At 41.4% G+C, this 20,956-nt stretch overlaps 1 protein-coding gene across 1 annotated transcript in view; it reads left to right on the top strand.

Annotated features, from left to right (window-relative positions):
• The first annotated feature begins 11,840 nt into the window (after nucleotides 1–11,840).
• The window catches only part of LEPR (leptin receptor), a 31,463-nt gene continuing 22,347 nt past the window's right edge, over nucleotides 11,841–20,956 (top strand). The window contains exons 1-4 of the mRNA XM_079314447.1: nucleotides 11,841–11,934; nucleotides 15,111–15,165; nucleotides 17,199–17,483; nucleotides 18,525–18,642. Of these exons, the coding sequence (XP_079170573.1) occupies nucleotides 15,126–15,165; nucleotides 17,199–17,483; nucleotides 18,525–18,642 (443 nt within the window). The 5' untranslated portion in view covers nucleotides 11,841–11,934; nucleotides 15,111–15,125. The remainder of the gene's footprint in view (nucleotides 11,935–15,110; nucleotides 15,166–17,198; nucleotides 17,484–18,524; nucleotides 18,643–20,956) is intronic.

Below are 20,956 nucleotides of genomic sequence, written 5' to 3'. Positions count from 1 at the left end.
CTGTCCCTATTCAATTTAAAAATGGTGGCTATATTTGGGGAATAATATATTTTAATGGATCTTAAGGCTGACATGACTTCTGTGGAGGTTCACAAAAGGAGAAACTACCCTCAGGACAGTTAAAATCACAATTTAATGTCCAACTCTGTATTTTTATGGGTGTGAACTGCAGGGAATTGAGTGTTCTCCTGGGTAGGATTTCTAATTTTCTCCTTGCTTTTAAAACAAACTTCAACTCCTGGGTTTTTTTTGTCTGGAAAAAGGTTGTTTTTACATTAAAACACTATATTTTTAAACAGCATTATCCTAGGAAACATTCACATAATCACACTTAAGGAAAATAGAATTTTTATTACTTTATTACTTTAATAATGGGAATGCTCAGTAATTAATGAACTGAACACTCTGAAATGGGGACAGAAATCATTTTGTGCTCCCCAGTTGTGGGATGTGGAATGGAAAATGAGGTTTCAGGAAGGTTAATTCCATGTTTTCCAATGGAAATTTCAGAAGGAACACTTGAAACTGTATTTTATATTTGAGGGGTTCCAGGTTGTCTCCTGCTAACAGAGGAATTAACATTAATTTTACTGACAGATTTTTTTTCTGAATGTTAATGCTCCATCCAATAGCAGGATGAACTTACAAAAATCCTGGGAATAACAAATTATCTGAGTGTCTTCCTGCTTTTGATGAGATCTGTTAAAACTGGGGAGATCACTTATTTTAATGATAAACCAAAAGTTTCAGATGAAACAACATTTCCATGTTTAAATCCTGCTTTGATTTTAAAGAAAATGCCTTTTTTTTCTCTGTACAGTGACATTTTTTCACTCAATAATGAAGTAAAACAGTGAAATAAAACCCAGGCAGTGCCATTCTAACAATTCCATTTTACTCCTCTTGGATTGGGGTTGGATTTTGGAAATATTTTATTCCATTTATGTACCAAAGGCTGCAATAGAAATCTACAAAACTACTCAATTAGTGATGGAGTTTTGGGGAGGAAAACCAGCTGAGATTGAATTTTTCCTTAAAATAAATCATTCTTTGTGGGACAGGAGCAGTGAACAAGGACAATCTGAAGTGATAAGGAGGATCAGAAAATGCTGTTTTAAATTGCTTTTTGCCAATTTTTTCCCTTGTACTGTGTGTCCCCTTTGGGCTGTGGTTGGTGGGTACCTCATGGGTGTTAAGAGGAGAAGGTCAATGCTTTTTTATTGTTATTTTTATTATTATTATTATTATTTGGAAGTAGCTCTGTGCACTAATCCCTAATGTGAATTTCATGCTGTTTTCCCATGGATTTTACATTTAATGTTTAAGATTGTGTTAAAATTATGGAGATCTCCCTTAACCTCTGTAAAGCAAATTGTACTTTGTTATCAAATATGGTAAAAAATAATATTTCAGTGAGGTTTTTTTTCTCCAGAGCTTCACTCCCACTAAGCTCTGATGGTCTGTACTGGGAGTTCTGTCCCATCCCTCCAGTGGGAATTTCCTGTGCTTTATCTGGAATGGTTTTCCCATGTGGAAGGGAATACTGTGTATCCAAAGTGCCTTAATTTTCACAAAATGCTGTTTTTTTTGAATGCACCTACATGGCAACATCAGTGCTCCAGAATCAGCTGGAAATCTGAATTTTCCAAAGGTTCCTTGTCAACTAATCCTGTTTCCTGCCATTGGGAATGTAGTGCAGCTTTTGTACCTTTTGTAAAAAACCAATTTTTATCTCATGTAATTGCCATTTCCTTGAGATCATGAAGTATTAAAACATGGACATTCAAACATATTCTACTTTTCTTTCCAAGTTGCCTACTAAAACTGACTTTTGGAACTGTCTAATAAACATATCTGATGCTTAAAGATTTGTCTGTCTTAAATTTCAAGAGGTGACAACAGACAGGTGTGAGAGGGAAGGTAAAACACATCCAGTGCTGCTTTCCTGTGATGGTGGAATGGAAAATTCCAGGAGCCATGGAAGTGGAATTAATGTAGATTGTGTTGGAAAGGTAAAGGGTCATCAGTTGTTTCTTGTGTAAGGTTTTTAACAGCATTCCATAAAAAAGATGGGGTGTGAGGTAGTGCACATCCCTTTCTTCCAAAAAACAAAAATCTGTCAGCAGGGCAGGGATGCAGGGAGCATCAGAGCTCTCCTTCTCTTCCAGGTCACTTCTGGTATTAAGGTGATGAAAAAATTAAATGGGGAATTCAGATCTCCCCAGAGCTTGGAGAAATGGAATTATTGACTCCCCCACCATCAGGAGGAGTGTGTGGTGTCTCTTTGGAAGAGCTGGAGCTTCATTTTCACAGCAGTTCAAGCCTTTGGGGAAGGTGAGTGGGTCAGAGAGCTGCTGGCTGTGCACAGGGATTTTGGGAATGCTCTTCACCTTTGGCAGAGTCACCTCAGCTCTGCCTTTGATCTGAGTTCTCTGTTTTAACCTCCTGCTGGATTTGGGGGTGCTGTTTGTGTGGGGTGACTTTGGTTTCCTATCCCTCCCACCCTTATTTCAGATTATTTTCTTTGGTTATTCCCTCACATCCACTGAGCTGGATTAAGAAACCAGCACAGGGTTGCTGGTGACAATCTGGCACTGGTTTTTTGGGTTCTTCAATCCTCCCAGAAGCTGGTGACCTTCCTGAGCAGTTGGGAAACTTCCTAAAACCTTTCATATCCCATAAATGAGTGTAAGTTTGTTAACTCGGGGGTGATACCCAACAAAATGTCCTGGTAAGAAACATTTCAAATTGTTGAAGTTGCACTGATGGGAAGCCCCAAAAGGAGCTCTGTCCATCCCTAAGGCAGCAGGAGCTCAGATCCTCCCAGTTTGATTGTTCCTGGCCTCTGATAAAGGATGGACAGACTCTCATTAAGCTGGACACTCAGCAGGTGCTAATGAGCCATTGATTTAAGTGGCCCCTGCACACACCATTTCCTACTGCAGGGTTTTCCAGGGAAAAGCTGATCAAATGGATGAGGAAGCATTGGCTGCTGGATTGGGATCAAATTTTAAAAATCAGCTCGAGACATTTTCTTCAAAGGCCTGTTCTGTATTTGTCTTGTTTTATTGGTTTGCTTTTTGCCCTTTATTTTGAGGTTTGGTGCAGCTGTTTCTGGGTTATATTAAAAATGGGTTACAGGTGTTTATTCCCCATGAGCAGTGCTTATTTATTTTTTTTAAATGGAATTATTACTTCCTATAGACTAGTTCTAGATTGTAACAAATATTCTGGATATTTATTTTTCTAATGGGCTGATCCCTCTCCTACCCCTTGTCTGCCTGTGAGTTCCACACCTAGAATTCCTTGTGTGGGAGATCCTGCAGGGGAGACCACAGGGATGATAAAAACATCCCTCTTTTCCCTCAGAAAATTCTTAAGGAACAGGTAAAAGATTGTTTTCAAAGTGAGACTCAACCCATGGCTTTCTTTAATACAGTAATTTAGATGCAGTGAACACAACTGTGCAAAATGACACGTAATATTAGTAATAAATGCACATCATGTTAATAATAAAGATGCATTGTACATGATAATGAGCTTTGTTTTTGCAGTTTTGCATTCAGGGAAGACTTCTGTGAAATGATTTTAAGACAAATTTCAAATCAGCCCAGGTGTTGGGATATGAACCCCTAATATTTTTTAGCACTTTGCCTGCCCACAGCCTAACTGGTGGAAATTCCCTGGTGGAAAATGCCTGTGTTACATTGTTATATATTTTTAATTGCATGTTTTCTTGGGGAATGCTGAGAAAATTAATTGCTCACTGTTGTGGAGCAGAAATGCTATTCAGGCTGGAGTTTTATATTGTTTGAAACCCTTAAAAGGAGAATATTTCTGAGGTACAAACAGCAATGCTGGTGTCTCTGGTGGGTCCAGGGGATCATTTCTGGTTATCAATACTTTTAAATTTTGATTTATCACTGCTTGGAGCTCCATTCTCCAATACCTTGACTGTGCTGCTTTCCTTTCCTTGGTCCATGAATGAATGGCAGATGCTGCTTGGGTGTTTTTGGTTTTTTGAGGATTTGGGGACAAGTTAAAGGTGTTTAAAGTGCCTTTGGAAGCAAAACTTGGAATAAGAGGATTGAGGGTGACATTTGCATGTTTGATATGAGGTTGTGATTTTGCTGCTCTGCAATTTCCCAGTATAACCCTGTGTGTGGCTGGGTTTTTATCACCAAATAAATGATTGCAGGGAGACATTCAGATGTTTTCAACAGCTCCAGGATGATAAAACCATTTCCCATATAAAAAAATCCCAAAAGAAAACTGTGCTCTGTTTAATTGGAACCGATTAAGAAATGCAGAATATTTCTCCTGCATACAGAAATAAATTTTATTTTTAAAATCAGATTATAGAAACTAATAAAATTTAGCCACTCCTGAGTATGCTGGTTTTTCTTCCCATTCCTTTAAAGATTGCATTCCTAACAAATATTTTGCTGTTTAATTAAAATCTCCAGCAGAAAATAAATCAGTTTTCATGGATCTCTTAACAGCCAGCCAGTCATGAGAAACAATTTCCCAATGCCCAACCTTTGTCTGGGGGTCTCAGAAGTGAGGAATGTGGAAAGTTAATTAGGATTCAGGCAATATCCTCAATTAAAATTGGGATTATTTGCCTCCCTTTGGAGACCTGAAGATAATCACAGGTATCTCTGTTTCTCTGTTCTTTTGCAGGAGTTGATTTGTCACATTTGGAAGGTTTTTAATGCCAGAACTATTTTTATGAAATACAAAACCCCTCGTCACTGTTACTAATTTTTGTTTGATGTTTTGAGATGGTTTCTCAAGCTTTGTGGGCTGGGAGGTATTTTTAAAGTGTGGCCTTTGGTTTGGTGTGAAAAATGGCCCAATTAATTTCATTTTAGTCTCATCTTTTTGCTGATGCAGTGATGCTTCTGACAGGTGATGAAGTCACAGTGAGTGACAGCACTGCTCCCTTTCCCTTCAGTGATGGGAAGAATGAAACCAGAAATAAAGTCAATTTGGGGGATCATTTCCACAAAACCCCAAACTTTTGGATTCTTTGCAGAATTTTAAGTAAATCAAAGGGCAAAAGCAATTTTCTTCCACCTGTTTGTCTGACACTGAAGTGTTTTTATTGCCCACAACCCTTCAGTTTTGTGTGAAGTGCTCCAAGTTCCTGCAGTAATTGTATTTTCTGCTCTGTAATGGGCAGGTAATGAGGTAAACTCATTTTAAGGGTCAGTCAACAGCTGATTTCCTGTAGCATTTTAGTAATCTCATTAAATGAATAGTAGCTAACTTTTAAATGGCAGTAATAGATCATTCCTTAGGGCTGTGTTTTTATTTGGAGACTGAATGTGGCAGCAGGATTTAGGCTGGTTTGGTCCCATTTAAACCTCAAAACTCCTGGCCCAAAATGAAACCTTTTGAAATTAGCATTATTAATCAAGTTTAACAGTCAGTTTTGTCCCTGATAAACCCATGTACAAAGAAATTGGAGTGGTGATGTGGAGGGAAGGAGCTGATGCTGAGCTGGGATGATTCAGGGGTGCTCAGATATCCTGCAGCCAGCTCCAGGATGGAATTGAATAAATAAATTAAAGCAATGTGACCTTTCTGAAGGGAAAACCTGTCTGCACTGAATAATCAAATCAGATTTGGGAATGGCTGTCCCAGGCACTGCTGCTCCCATTTTTTTTTTTTTCTACCAAAATCAGGGAATGGCTGTCCCAAGCAGTTCTGCTCCTTTTTTTCCCAAACAATCTGGGAATGGCTGTCCCAGGCAATTCTGCTCCCATTTTTCTGTCAAAAATCTGGGAATGGCTGTCCCAGGCAGTGCTGCTCCCATTTTTTTCTGCCAGAAAATGGGAATGGCTGTCCCAGGCAGTGCTGCTCCCATTTTTCTGTCAAAAATCTGGGAATGGCTGTCCCAGGCAATTCTGCTCCCATTTTTTTCTGCCAGAAAATGGGAATGGCTGTCCCAGGTAATACTGCTCCCATTTTTTTCTGCCAGAAAATGGGAATGGCTGTCCCAGGTAATACTGCTCCCATTTTTCTGTCAAAAATCTGGGAATGATTTTCCCAGGCAATGCTGCTCCCATTTTTCTGTCAAAAATCTGGGAATGATTTTCCCATGTAGTACTGCTCCCATTTTTATTTTTATTTTTTTCCTAAATAAAAAGGGAACAACTTCAGAGCCCAGCATCCAAGTGTTCCCACCATCCCATAAATCCCTGCCAGTTCCTCTCAGAGATTTGACCCTTTTTTGGTGGGACTCTGTGTCCTTGACCCTTTTCCTGCTGTCACAATTCCAGAATCATCCCTTCACCTCCTCTGTGCCAGCACTATCTGGACACATCATTCCCACCCCAGAAGGATCCATCTGCTTCTTGTTCTTGCCTCTTCCCATATCTTCCCTTCCTAGCCCAGTTTTTCCTGTTTTCTCACCACACACTCAAGATTTTTTCCCCCTCATGCAATTCCTTCTCATTATTATCTAGAAAATAAGCAGAAAGTCAATGTTTCAGCAGATGGATCCAGCCATTCCACACTCCAGTTAAACTGGGATGAAATTCTGTCAGGGTTTGGATACTGAAACCCAAATCTTCCAAGGATTTACCCAAAAATTTACCCCAAACCCTGTGCTTAGTAAAAGTTAAAAACTGGACAGCACTTCTGTTGATGTTTAGGTGAAATAATCTGATTTTTGAGAATAATGCAGCTGAAAGGAGCCATGAAGGATGTGAATTTGTCTCTTATTTAGAAATGTTTTTCCCCCTCCCTTTTGGGATAAAAGATGTGTGATGTCCTTTATTTAGAAATGTTTTTTTCTCTTTTGGGATGGTGGGATAAGGTAGGTGGGGAAGGATCCTTGTAACTATTTTCAAACTTCCCCAACTCTAATGAAAAAATGATGGCATTTTTTAAAAAAACAACTTTAAGGCTCTTTCCTAGCCTTCCATGATTTTCAGTTACTGTGGGCATGAGTGGATGAGATTTCTATTTCATGTGGGATGAAACTCATCACTGAGATACAAACATTTAAGTAAAATCCTCCCTCCATAACCAAAACCACAAAAGTGGCCTCAATCTGGATTAAACCACCCATCTGATATTTTTTCCTGAGTCTATGACTATCACAAACTGAATTTTGGACAGATTAAAAAACACTTAAATTGATAAAAACCCTAGAATTTTATATTTTATTTTATTTTAATGAAGGCATTTATTCAAAATACCTTTTCTGCAGCATTTCTCTCTCAGCTCAGTGCTGTGAATTCCTGGTCTTTGTGAGAGATCCCACTTGAGAACCCAGATTGGTGCCAGCTTTTCTCAAGTGCTGCTGGAAATAGATTCCCATCACCACCCCCTGAAGGGAAAAAGTCGTGGTGTTTACAGAGCTGGAGCTGAGTGTGTCATCCTGGCAGGGGCTGTGGGGATAACAGACCAAACAATGCTCTGGGATCTGAAGAAAATCCTGCTTATTTTATGGTTGTGATATCAGCAAAGCTGGCTTTGCATGGTTTGGGTTGTTCCACATCCCATCCATGCATGTTTGCACTAAAATCTGATTTGAAATGAGGCACATCAGGAAGAAAAATAGCAGGAAAATCAAGTCAAGTTATTGGAGAGGCTCAAAAGTTCCTTCACTCTTCCCATTATCCTCTTTATTTTTATCTCTTTTTTTATCTGTTATCTCTTTATTATTATACTCTTTATTTTCCAGCTGCTAATTCCAGCTAAGGACATGCACAACTAAAAGACTTTTTAGGGGGATTGAGAGCTCTGGGTGGTTTCATTTCCTCATCCAAAGAGGGTTTTTTTTACACATTTTGCTGTGTAAATATTCTGGTGCTGTTGAGTAAAAGCAGAGTTGGACCAGAAAAACCTCATGGAAGAGTAGAAAAGCAAAATTTGTCTCATTAGATGGAATTGTAGAGTGGAATGGTTTGGCTTGGAAAGGACCTTAAAGCCCATCTCATTCCATGGCAGGGACATTCCAATTATCCCAGGTTGCTCCAAGAGTCCAGGCTGGCCTTGGACAATTCCAGCATGGATTTCCTCACACTATAATTCCCTTTTTGTGCAATCCTTGTTCTCCCTGGCACCAGGAGTGCTGTTCCCACACTCAGGGCTTAGTCACTGCAAAGCCAACCAGCTCAAATATATCATTTCCAAGCTGAGAGGGAAAATACTCAGAAAAAAAGGAAATTATTTATTAGCAAACAGGTCTGCCATGTAAAATATCAGTGTGAAGCACAAAGGTGAGCAGAGCAGATTGGTTTTCTGCACCTCAGAGGCAGCATGAGCACAACCTCTGATGCAAATGTTACTATAGTAACAGTGGTTTTATTTAAAAGCCCATTAAATAGACATATCAAACACATCCAGCCTGTCAAAATGAAAAAACTGCACAGCCTGCTGCTTCAAGGACCACTGTTTTGTTTTTTTTTTTCCTGCCAAACTTGTCTATTTTGCTGCAATTTCCCCCTTGGAAGCACTCAGGATCCTCTTCTTGCCAAATGGCAGCGTGGCACTTGGGAAATAAGCTGCACTAATGGTGACAGCACTAATTACCTGACACCTCTCATGCCATGTGAAGGCTTCAAAAGGGATGGAAACTCCTGCTAGATCATTCCCTTCTTCCTCCCTCAAAAGCTTTTTCTTAACAGAGCTTAACTATTAAAAGAATAAATATGTTGTGGAATATTATCTATTCCACTGTTTCAGCTGAACTTGCCTTGGCAAGCCAAGGGTGTTTGGTGCCTCTTGCTTTTCCTCCTTTTTTTCCCTCTTCTCTCTCCATGAGCAGCTCTGCCCCTCCTGGCCCAGTGTCAGTTCTGCCTCTCAAACCCTGCTTTGATGAGAAAATAATTATGGATTTGCATAAATTAAGAGTTATATCTTGAGAGTATCAATGAGTTTATGGATTTTGTGCTCATGTTTTTTAATTTTGGAAACTTCCCTGTGCTTGCTGTGCTGAAAACTCCTGGGGTTCTTTGCCTAAAAGATGAATAGGGAGAAGGGATGGAGGGACAGAAAAAGAGGGAATGGCTTCACATTGAAAGTTGGTTGGATTGGATATTGGGCAGAAATTCCTGGCTGGGAGGGTGGGGAGCCCTGGAAGAGAATTCCCAGAGCAGCTGTGGCTGCCCCTGGATCCCTGGCAGTGCCAAGGCCAGGCTGGAACACCTGGGACAGAGGAAAGTGTCCCTGCATGGCAGGGGTGGCACTGGAGGGGATTTAAAATCCTTCCAACCCAAAGCCAGCCTGGCATCTCTGATCCTCCTCAGATCATCTATATGGATGTAAAACCAGGCAGCAGATTATGGACTCAGGAAAGCTGAACAGGGGATTAGGAATTTTTTATTTCTCAGAGATCAGGGAATTATTATGATCTGCCACACAGAGGCTCTGTGACTTTATCCAGTATAATTGGTGGAAGGAATTGCTTTAATGTCACATTTTTAAAGTAAATAAACCCTCAAGGCTGAAATTCTGTTCTGTGTTTCTAGCTCACACTTAGATTAAAATGTGCACATAGGTCACTGAAATCTCATGTGCTTTGCAAAAACCACTTGGGGCTTGGTATTTTATGATATTTTGTTGTTTTTCAACATGAAACTTGTTGAAAGGCTTCTGGCCCTCTGTTATTTTTATAATGCTTTGAGGGAGAAAACCGGAGGTGAAACAGAGGCTGAGAGAGAAAAAAAAAAACATTTCCTTGTTTGTATTTATAATAAAAGCCTCTCCAAAAGTTGTTCTAATTCCATAAAAGGGGGAGCCCTGAGCAGAGGGGATGCTGTGCTGAGGCTGGAGCACATCCTGGATGCTGGATTTCCATATCCTAGTGAATAAAACACAGAGAAACTGAAAAGTGGCACATGGGGAGGTGAAAGAAAACTCTGTCAAATGTTTGTCTCAAGATATTATAAATAAAAGGATTTTCTAGTGGCAGCTTTTGACAGCTTTTGCTTATGCTGTGAAAGTCTGGGATGTGAAAGCTTCAGTGGCTTCCTAACCTCAGACATGAGTTGTGTTTAGTCAGATTTCCCACACTGCCATATTAGAATCAGGAAATATTTTAAAAATAGAATTTATCAATTAAGAGAGGGTTATTTTCATAAGGAGCGAAAGTGGCTGATGCTGCTTTGAGGAAATGAGTTGTGAATTACAGAAAGTCAATAAATAAATTAAAGCCAATCAGTGGGTTTGCTCATGGGAGAAGTGTTTACACCACCCAAAAGATTGTTCCAGTCTGGTTACTTGAGAAGAGCTTGCAATAGGGAAACAAAAATATTTGTCTTCACACTCATGAAGCAGAGATAGTGAGTTTGCATTTCTTCTAAAATAATATTGCTGAAGAGAAAAACTATTGTATAAAATCCTCAGCTGGAACTTTCCAGTCTCTGGTTCACTGGTTCTAAATTTTTGCTGCCTTGTGCAAAAGGATGAGCACAAGCAAAATTAAAGGTCCATCTTTGCTAGCAGGGCTCAGTCCTTGCTTGAAACTCCTTGAAATAATTTTTAAGTGTTGTTTTTTTAATTGCAAGTTCCTGTTAAATACATGGTATTGCTTTACCTCTGTCAGCTCCTCAAACGCTGAAGTGCAAAAGGGTCAAAAATGTGATTTAGTCCATTACTTGTGGAGTAAAAGGCAATTTATATCAACTACCAGCAGGTAATGGATATGGGCATTATAGCACAACCAGGTCTTGAGATATTTGAATTAATTAACGTCATTAATAGGCGCCAGGCCAGGCTGGATGAACCTTGGACAACCTTGTGGAAAGTGGCAAAGGTGGAATGAGATGGACTTGAACTCTTCCAAGGTTCTCCCTCCTGCTGTGTCTGTAGGAATTTTAGCTTCCTGCTCCCTGGTTATTTTTTCTGCTCCTGGTCAACATTGGTGTTTTTGTGCCAAGGAGGAGATTCTGATGGAACAGAGCAAATCCCAAATTCCCCCAGTGTCCCCTCCTGGCAGGGAGTTGTGCAGAGCCAGAAATTCCCCCTGAGCCTCCTTTTCTCCAGCCTGAGCCCCTTCCCAGCCCCTCAGGGATTCTCCAGCCCCTTCCCATCCCCTCAGGGATTCTCCAGCCCCTTCCCAGCCCCTCAGGGATTCTCCAGCCCCTTCCCATCTCCTCAGGGATTCTCCAGCCCCTTCCCAGCCCCTCAGGGATTCTCCAGCCCCTTCCCAGCTCCTTTTCTCGATCCCGGTGAGAATCCCGGTGTTCCAAACCCTTTCCCGCTATCTCGTGTGAGGATCCCGGTAAATCCAAACCCTTTCCCGCTCTCCCGTGTGAGGGGCCGGGGCGGGCGGGGCGCTGGGCCGGGGCGGGGCGGTGGAAGGGCCGGGGCTGAGGGGAACCGGGAGAAACTGAGGAGAACCGGGAGAAACTGTGGAGAACCGGGCTGGGGACGGAGGGATCGGGGCTGAGAGGAGCCGGGGGAGGCTGAGGGGAGCCGGGCTGAGGGCTCAGGGCTGAGGGGAGCCGGGCTCAGGGGAGCCGGGCTCAGGGGCTCAGGGGAGCCGGGCTGAGGGCTCAGGGGCTCAGGGGAGCCGGGCTGAGGGCTGAGGGGAGCCGGGCTCAGGGGCTCAGGGGAGCCGGGCTCAGGGGCTCAGGGGAGCCGGGCTGAGGGCTCAGGGGCTCAGGGGAGCCGGGCTGAGGGCTCAGGGGCTCAGGGGAGCCGGGCTCAGGGGAGCCGGGCTGAGGGCTCAGGGGCTCAGGGGAGCCGGGCTGAGGGCTCAGGGGCTCAGGGGAGCCGGGCTCAGGGGAGCCGGGCTGAGGGGCTGAGGGGAGCCGGGCTCAGGGCTCAGGGGAGCCGGGCTGAGGGCTCAGGGGCTCAGGGCTCGGAGCTGAGGGAAGCAGAGCTGAGGGGAGCGCCCAGCCGGGGTTCGCCATCCGAACAACACCGCGGCAGCATCGCTTCAGCCGCCGGCCAGAAAACAAGGGGAAGCAGGTTGGTGAATTTACTTTTTATCCCCTTTTTTATCCGCTTTCCCCCCGCGCTTAATTTCCTGAGCCATCCCCCTGAGCACAGCCCGCGGCCGGTCCCACATCCCGCTCACAGATCTAGCAGAATCAGCCCTTTCTCTCCTTATTTCCCTGAGATCTAAAAGAAAAATAAATCTCGGTGAATGTGCCCTGTGAGTCCCCGATGCTGCGGGAGCTGTGATAGAAGAGAACTTGGGAAAGTGAATGAGTGGACAGCATTTATAAACGGAGTTTATAATGAACATAGGAGAGCCCCTAACTTCCAATAAAGTGCCCATAAAGTGAATATTGAAGTGCCAAAGAATCGCAGGAGCTCTGTAAGGAAGGACAGACCCACAGCAGGAATGAGGAGCAGTTTCACTACAAACAAGAGAAATTCCACCATCTGCAGAAACCCTGAAGAGTTTGGGACATTTTGCTGTCGAGTCTTGGGGGAGAGTTGGATTTGTAGCTGTGCTTCTGCCCAACTTGCCTTTATTAAAGCTTTAATATCAGCAAAATTATTCAGTGTGGGTTATACTCATTTCTATTTTGTGTGTGCCACTTACTCAGAACTCTTTATTAAGAATGATTTTTAATATGCTCAGTGGAAAACCCTTGGAACCCTTAAAGAGCAGGTCAAAAGATGCTGTGCATAGGCATTATTGCTAAAACATTTTTATGCTTTCTAGAGATTTTTAAGATTTAAAACAAGCTGTAATTCAAAGTCAGGGATGGTTTTCCATGCCCAGTGCAGGTAATTGTGGGTCCTGCTCATTTCAGATTGTGCTGATCCTGTTTCCCATGTTGATAAGCCAGGGAATTCTGTGATTTCTCACCTGTAAATAAAAATGATCTTATTTCATTGCTTTCCTCCTTATCTGTCATAATCCCAACTTTTCTTACTGAGCTATTCTGTGATTCTGTGGTTGAAATGGAGAGGAATATAGTATTTATATAAGAATTCAGAAATTTCTTGTACACAGCAGCAGCCAGTGGTTCCAGAATAATTTAAGATATATTTGTTCAAAAAGACCCCAATTCCTTCCTTTTGAATGGACACTTCCCCAGCCACAAATAAACCAATTTGTCCTGGCTGTGTTAATTAATTCTCTCCAGGTCACAGCTTACAAGTTTTAATGTAAGTCTTTATTTAACTTCCCTGTAAATGTTCCTGTAAAATTTGTGTTCTTTCTTACAATGGAGTAAAGAATTCTGGCAAGTTCACTCTTCTCACTGGAAAAGATTTTTGGGAATCCCATCTGCTCCAGCAGTGCATTTATCCATCCCTGGGATTTATCTGTAGCTCTCTCTTTTCACCCAATTCTAAGTTTACCCAGGGAAGGCTGAACTTTGGACAGAAAAGAAGCTGATTTTGTGGCCATGCAGCTTGCAGGGTTTTTGCTCATGCACAGCACAGGGTTTGGTCAGGAATGGTTTTGGATCCAGGACTGGAAAAACACCTCAGTGAAACCAGCCTAGGTGGATGTGACAGGAGATTCCAAGCTGGGCTGAAAAGTGGTTTTGCCTTCTGCTTCAAATATTAAATCAGTGCTGACATCAGTCTCTGACTGCTCTATTTGACAATTTTATCTCAGAATCCCAAATTATTAAGTCCAACATCAGGTCCACCCATGTGCCCAGCCCAGAGCCCTGAGTGCCACCTCCAGGAGTTCCTTGGACACCTCCAGGTTTGGGCACTCCCAACCTCCCTGGGCAGCCCCTGCCAATCCTGGCCACCCTTTCCAGGGACAAATTCTCCTTTTTTTTCCCCCTTCCCCTTCATCAGGAAATTTTAAAGCCTTTATCTTCATTAAACTACATATAAATTATAATTTCCCTTCCCTGTGGGGTTCTGGGGCTCTGAGGTTGTTTCCTTCTCAGTGTAAATGGGTATTTCATGGGGAAATCCCTAACACTCAGGACCTATGAATAACTTCATAAATTTTAGAAATGGATGTCCAGTTTTCTTGGAAGTAATCTCTGCATTTTTTTGCTGTGAAGTGGCTGAAAGAGAATTTTTGTTGCACCTGTAAAAGAACAACATGTGCTGTTTCCCATTAAACCATTTAATAGCCTGAATAATGTACATTTATGTCGAATAAACTCTTTTAAAAGGTACTTTTTACTTCTGAAATTAGGGAAAATCTAAGTAATTTCAATTATTTGGAAAAAAATCCTACCTGTATCTTTGTGAAACATTCTGATAGCTCCACAATTCCTCTGGCCCTCAGGGCTCTCTGGCAGGAATAAACTAATGGAAAAGGGAAAGGTGAGGTGGTCACCTACCAACTGTGCTGAGAGCCAAATTGTCCCCTGAAATAGGGGCTGGGAAAATCCAAGATTCCCTCTTTAATTGCTGAAAATGGAGCTGAAAAAGCACCTGGAGGATGGGGGAGCAAAGTGGCTGGAATTGATTGATCCTGCAGAGCACAGTGCTGCAGAAATTCACTTTTTGTGGGAGAGCAGGCAGGGAGACAAGGCTCTGGAATATAGAAATTCATGGAATATAGAAATAAATGGATTTTCCAGGACATGCAGCCCCTAACTGCAAGGTCAGTGCATTACATAACCTTGGCACTGCCTCTTTTGGCTCCAGGGATGTTCTCAAGGAAATTCTTCTCAGAAATATTTCAGGAATGGGAACCTTTGGAGGGATTCCCTAACTGGAATTTCTCACCCTGGCATTTGCTGTGGATTTTACTCAGCACTCAGTTCTTGACTACAACAGCAGCCAAACTCTGCTCTGTGGAGCTTAGAGTATGAAAATATATTTAGATTTTAGCAAAATGTATGTAACTATTGGATGAAAACAAAAAAGAAAGAAAGTATCTGAAATGGAGGAACAGTAACAAAATGTTGCTGTAAAGTTTAGTGAAGTCTTCACTGTTGAAATGGAATTTACTGTGTGTGCTGCACTTGGAAAATTCTGATTTTTTTTTCTCTCTTTCTGGCCCATTCTTCCTTTCCTGGTGTAGGGAGAAGTGTCTCCCCATCCCAAAATATTGGAATGAGATGATTTTTAAGTTTCTTCTCAAACCATTCTGGTTTTCCATGATTCTGCTTACAAAGGTGTGAGCATCAAAAGAACTGAAATACACCAAAATGAAATAATAGACTGATAATTAGAAGCCCTGCATTCACTTTCTGTGTGTTTTTCAGGTCAAACAAAACAAGATGTGTTGGCAAATCATCCCAACCACATTTGTGCTGATGGGTAAGTCACTTAAGAAACATCCCAAAAACCAGTTTGGGATAACTTTTCAAATCAAGAAACATCAGTAAAAAATATGTGTTGAGTCAGCACACACCCAAATGAGATAAAAATTTGTGGGGAGTTGGTTTTGTTGCCCTAAAGTGCAAGGAAAAGCCCTGAGCTGCCAAAGGCTGCTCAGCTCTCTCCAAATGCTGCATGAATTCACTGGGAAATGCCTCTGGCAGTATTGGCACCTGCTCTGCAAGGACAGCTGGCATTTGCCTTTCTTTTTTTAAATTTTTTAAAAAAAATTTTATATTAAAATAAGGATTGTTTCAAGGGTTTTGGTGGTGGTGCTTAGGGAGAAAGCAAACCCTGCAATCCAGTGGAGTTCTTTTGAAAGTTTGTGTCATCTTTACAAAATATGAATCAAAAAGATGAACAAATCATTAGATTTAGGTACATTTGCATGCATAAACACCTTTTTATCTTGTCTGTATGTATTTTATCCATTCAGTATCAAATACTGCATTGTTGAAACTCTTTTAAATACCTTTTGTCATCTGAACACATTGAGTAGCTTTAATTGGAAAAGCTGGATGCTACAGGGAGTTTCCTGGGATTTCAGAGCAGTTTGTCACCCTCTGATGGCCCTGCTCCCCCCAGGGACAGAACTGCAGCTCAGACCTTCCTCTGGCTCATTTGAACTTCATTTTTTTCCATTTTTGAAGAAAGGGGCTGAGCATGTTCTTGACTTTAAAAGATTTAATTAATCCCTTGAGATGAGCTGTGATACACGAGGGGGAAGTTCCTCAGAAAAAGAGATGAGCTGGGACTGTGTTGGTTCTCTGTCCTGCTCTGGGTCACTTTTTTGTCCCTTTTTTAATCATGAATTATGCCCTAAGAAGTTTTTTGCTCCACTCCTCCTGCTGGAGGCCTAATGAAACAGGGATTTCCAGAGGCACAAACTCTGTTTAGTGGGAGAGGAGGGAAGAGCAGAACCCTGCAGGAATCTGGCAGCACCAAATCTGTGTGGGGAGAAAGCAAAACCCTCTGCAGAGTAACACTCTGTATCTTCTGGTTTTAACAGCTTTTTAAAGAGCTCTCATTTCATATTTTGATATTATTAACTCATGTTAAATAATAACTCATGTTATTATTTAACTCTGTGCTAGAGAATTAGGAATTTCTATTAATCAAACAGTGCCAGACATATTCTGGTATTTCTTATTTTGGCTGTTGCAAGGCATAGAGCATCAATTAATTTCTATTTGATGAACTGCTTAAAATTTCTGCCCTTCCTGAGCAAAATGCAAAGTGCACCAAAGCCCCTGTGCCTTGCTGCAAGTAGAGCTTTAATCTTTAAATTCCCAGAGTTTTACAGGAAGTTGTTTCCTGCTCATTCTCCTCTGAACCATTGTGAGCACAATTCAAGCCATGACATCAACAAATGTGCTCAGAGTGGTTTTATTTTAAGTCTGATAGAAAAAAAAAAAATCATTTTCCAGCCTCTCACTTCCCAGATAATGCCCTGGGGTTGTGCAGTTGCACCCACAGTAATATTGTCCTTTTTTTTCTTTAAGAGTTACAGTGGGACTATGTTTTAGATTTAATACAGGATTATGTTTTTATTGAAATGGAGCTGTTTTAAAAGAGCTGGGAGGGATCTGTTCCAGCACTGCTTGGGAAGATGAGACTCATTCCCAGTTTAGGATTCACTGTAGTCTTGGTTAATAAAAGCAAATTTCTCCCAAAGAGATGCTTTGCCTACAATCTTGGCCTTGCCTTTTTTCCCCAGAGATTGAGAAAACAGAAGTTTGGGTGCAGTGAGATTGGGGTGAAAGGTTGGGATTGTCACCTGTTGCACCATTCACAGAGGATATTTGTAGTAATTTTGTCATTACCTGTTTTTATTAATTTGTCTTTTCCCCTGGGAACAACCTGATTTTTACCTAATGAATGGATTTCTGTATCACATCAACCACTCCCTTATAATTGTTCAAAAAGATGAAATTTCCCTTTTATTTCCAATACTTTTCCCTTTATATTTGCAGATTTCCTTCAGATGGCAGCTGCCCATTGCATGGTCCATCCAGTTCCTCCCAGGAATTTCACACTGCCCTGTGTGCTGCTGAATGAGACCTTTTTGAGCCCTTTCTCTGCTGGCAGCTGGAGGAGAGAACTTGGAGCATCCAAAATCAAACCTTTACTGAATGAAGAAAATTTTCTGTGCTGCCTTTGGAGTGCCAGCAGCATTGATTGTTCTTTGTACAAAACAAGCATGCAGGCAAGGAAGTTTATTCCTTCAGAAATAAATCTCCCTGCTCCTCAGCAAATAGGTGGGTTTAGCTCTCAAAGGCACAAGGAGTTAATTCTTCCAAAAATATTTAGGTTTTTTTGTTGTTTGGGAGGAGAGGGTGGCTTGGATTAATGGGGATTCACTTTTATCTTGGGCAGGCAACACAGTGTGGCAAAATCCTTCCTGAGGGTGGTAAAATCCTTCCTCAGAGAGGTAAAAATCCTTTTTTAATGTGGTAAAATCCTTCTTCTGTAGTAAAATCTTTCCTCAGTGTGGCAAAATCCTTCCTCAAGATGGTAAAATCCTTTCTCAATATGGTAAAATCCTTTCTCAATATGGTAAAATACTTCCTGAGAATGTGGTGGAAGATGGAGGAATTGTACAGCACAGGTTCAAAAGGGAAAAAAAAAGTTGGCAGTTATTCCAGGGGAATTGTGAATAAAATATGGAATACTGCATAAGAGGACATAAACCCAGATCTTCAAAGGAGTTTAGACACTGTGAGGAATATTTGAAATATTTTTGGTGGATGAGGGTTTTAAACTCCATCAGCAGGCAGGGGAGATGGAGAGCAAATGGCATCATTTTTACATGAATGATGAGGCTTTAAATAATAAATATGCAGTAAATATCTGTACATGGAATAGAATTTTTTTTCCCCCAAGATTTTTTTCCTCCTCCTGTCTCTGAGGAACACAGAGCTGGCATTCTGCTGCCTGGAATCTCATTGACCTCAGTAAGGTAGAATTTCATTTCACAAATCTGCTGAGGCTGTGCCACTTCCCAGGACACAGCAACCACCATCAGCTGCATTTTTCTTCACCCTGAAACTTTATTTATCTAAATCCAGGTAAAAAATATTCCTTCTTTAGTCATGACACTGCAGAACCACATGGATTATGAGCCTTGGGTGGGTTTAAGGTGCCCAACTCAGATTATTCATCAATATTTTCCCCTTTGTGATGCAACCTCACTCTCAGGAATATCTGAGATTCCTTGTCCTCTCTTTGTGAGCTCTATCCAGATATTTTATTTTGTTTTAATGCAGTTCAGAAATGTGTGATCCCTTTCTTTTGTCCAGATTGGAGCTGGAACATGGAATGTTGGATTAGAGGCAAGTTGGACCTGTTGGTTTGTAACCTGCAGCTTTTGAGGCTGGACCTGAATGCTGACATGAAGGTGAATCTTTTCTACTCTGAGTAAGTACAGGCCCTGCTACATTTGTCTGGAAAACTGAAAGCATTTCCTAAAACATCACATTCCAGCTCCCAGCTTTAGCTTTGCAGATTTTACTTTGTCCTGTCTAAAAGGAATCCTGGAGAACATGGAAAGTTTGTGGTTTTTTGAATGAAAAATATTTGGAATGGAGAGTCCCCCTTCTCTGTCCTTCCCACATTTCTTAAAATATTTTGATTAAATCAGCATTAACTTCTTTGTTGTTAGAATTTCTTAATTTTAAAGTCTTTATTTGTTTTTGACCATGATATTGTCTCTCTTGAAGTACTTAACATCTCATTGTCACTGTGGTGAATATTCCCTGGAATGCTGAGAGATGGAATCATCCTGGTTGTGAGATGGGCAGATTATAAAAACATTGGTTCCATTGGTTACAAAAAGATCTGTTTGATTCCATGAAACCACCCTGCTTTTTTTCCTGGTTTATTGATAGGTTTGAAGGATTGCTGTAAACACCCAGATTTCATTTCCTTATAAAACAGGATAAACTGAAGTAGTTGAGTTAGCTGAACTTATAGGGGAGGATTTCCTGAGCAGCCAGATATCATTTGGCACAGATCATCCCTGTAGTCAGAGCACAAACCAAGAGTGTCATTTAGGAATAAATATGGATATTTAGCTGACACAATATTTTAATCCCATTTTGGAGAGGTGGGTTCCCATTTCCAGTGCTCCTCATGACTCTGATCCTGAAATACCATTCCATGGGTGTTTGTGGGGGAAGCAGCTCTGCCTTTGCTCTGCTCCATCCAGCTCAGCTGCACAGGGAAAGCTTTAGCAGTGATCCCAGAGCAGAAATCTCAATATTGCAGTTTTTTGGGATGCCAGCAGATTGGAGCCCCAGCTGGGCTGAGGAGGCTCCTGTGTTAGGAAGGGAATTCAGTGTGTGCCATGCAATTTAGGAGAGCAGGCCCTGTGGCCTCATCAGAGTCTCTATTTGATTCCTCATTGCTGCAAAGATGACAAACAAAGCAAAACCTTGGAGATCTCATTGCCCTCCCCACATTCCATATGAATCTTTTCCTTTTAGGATCCCTGTGTTCTGGGGAACAGCAAGCACAAGCATTTCAGCCTTTGGGAAGGTGACAGCTTTCCCTGTTGGCTCTCTGATACCTTAACATTTTATTCCTGTGCCAAAATACCTTGAAAACATTCCCAGTTTTAAAAATATGCATTCCTGGCATGTGTTTCTCCCTGGGAGTCTGGAGATCCAGCCAGGATTCTCACATGCAGGGCAATGCACAAAAATAATGATACAGGAGAATCTACAACAGAAAAGCTTGGGTCTCACAGCTTTTTTTTTTTTTTTTTCAGTATTAGAGAAGTCTCCTCTTTTTTACCACATCCACATTTTTCCTGCTTGGAAATCTTAGGAATGGGAATGTTCTGTTCTGCCCATGGCAGTGCTGTGTGAGAGGCTTAAGTGAGGTTGAGGATGAGGCTTTGGAAAAGTTATTCTAAAAGAATAGAATAGAAAAGATGTAAAAAGGTTATTCCAAAGCTTCATTAGACAAATTGGGTTGATTGTCTACCAAACATCTTTGCAGCTGCCTGATCCCAGGAATGCTGTAAAATCCATGGTTAATTCCATGAGCTGGAATCTTTCCCTTGGGGATGTTGGTGGGTGCTCCCAGTTTCATTTTGAGTTCTGATTATAATTTGTCCTTTGAGGTCATGAGGCTGCACTCATATTTTGACTTCTTTGAAGTTCCTGGGAGGCTCTCCTCCAGTTCTGGGACTAAATTCCCATTTTTTAAAGGATAAATCCTGCAATTTTTCTCAAGTGCCTCAGTTGTGCATTGAGCCTCTCCAGCCAGAGAAAATCAACCTCTCATTAGAGATTGATGAGCTCAGCAGATCTGCTGAGTTTAATGGGGCAGCTTCTTATAATAAGGGTTTTTCTAGAGCTACCATTGATCAAAACCACTGGGAAATATTTATGGAAAAATCCTGGAAGCCCCAGACAGCTTTTTTCCATCCATTCCCAATAAAGACAGTGCTTGGGAAGGATGTAGGAATAATGTGACAGCAGATTTCCACTGCTGACCCTATTTCACAGCCACCTGATTGGGATGGACCTTTCCTGAAAATTCAGGTAATTCTTCCTTAAATAAGTTTTACTTTTTTTCTTTTCAATTGCAAGAACAGGATTGAAATTCAGCCAGGACATTTTGCAGCATCTAATTGAAAGTCTCCAAATTCCCTATGGGGCCACAGATTAATTTAGCAGGAGAAGCATCACCTTCTGAAGGGGATTGAATATAAATATCAAACATT

Source organism: Erithacus rubecula, assembly GCF_903797595.1.
Source record: "Erithacus rubecula genome assembly, chromosome: 10".
NCBI lineage: Eukaryota > Metazoa > Chordata > Aves > Passeriformes > Muscicapidae > Erithacus > Erithacus rubecula.
The sequence above is the reverse complement of the archived record's forward strand: the minus strand, read 5'-3'. Positions and strand labels throughout refer to the sequence as shown.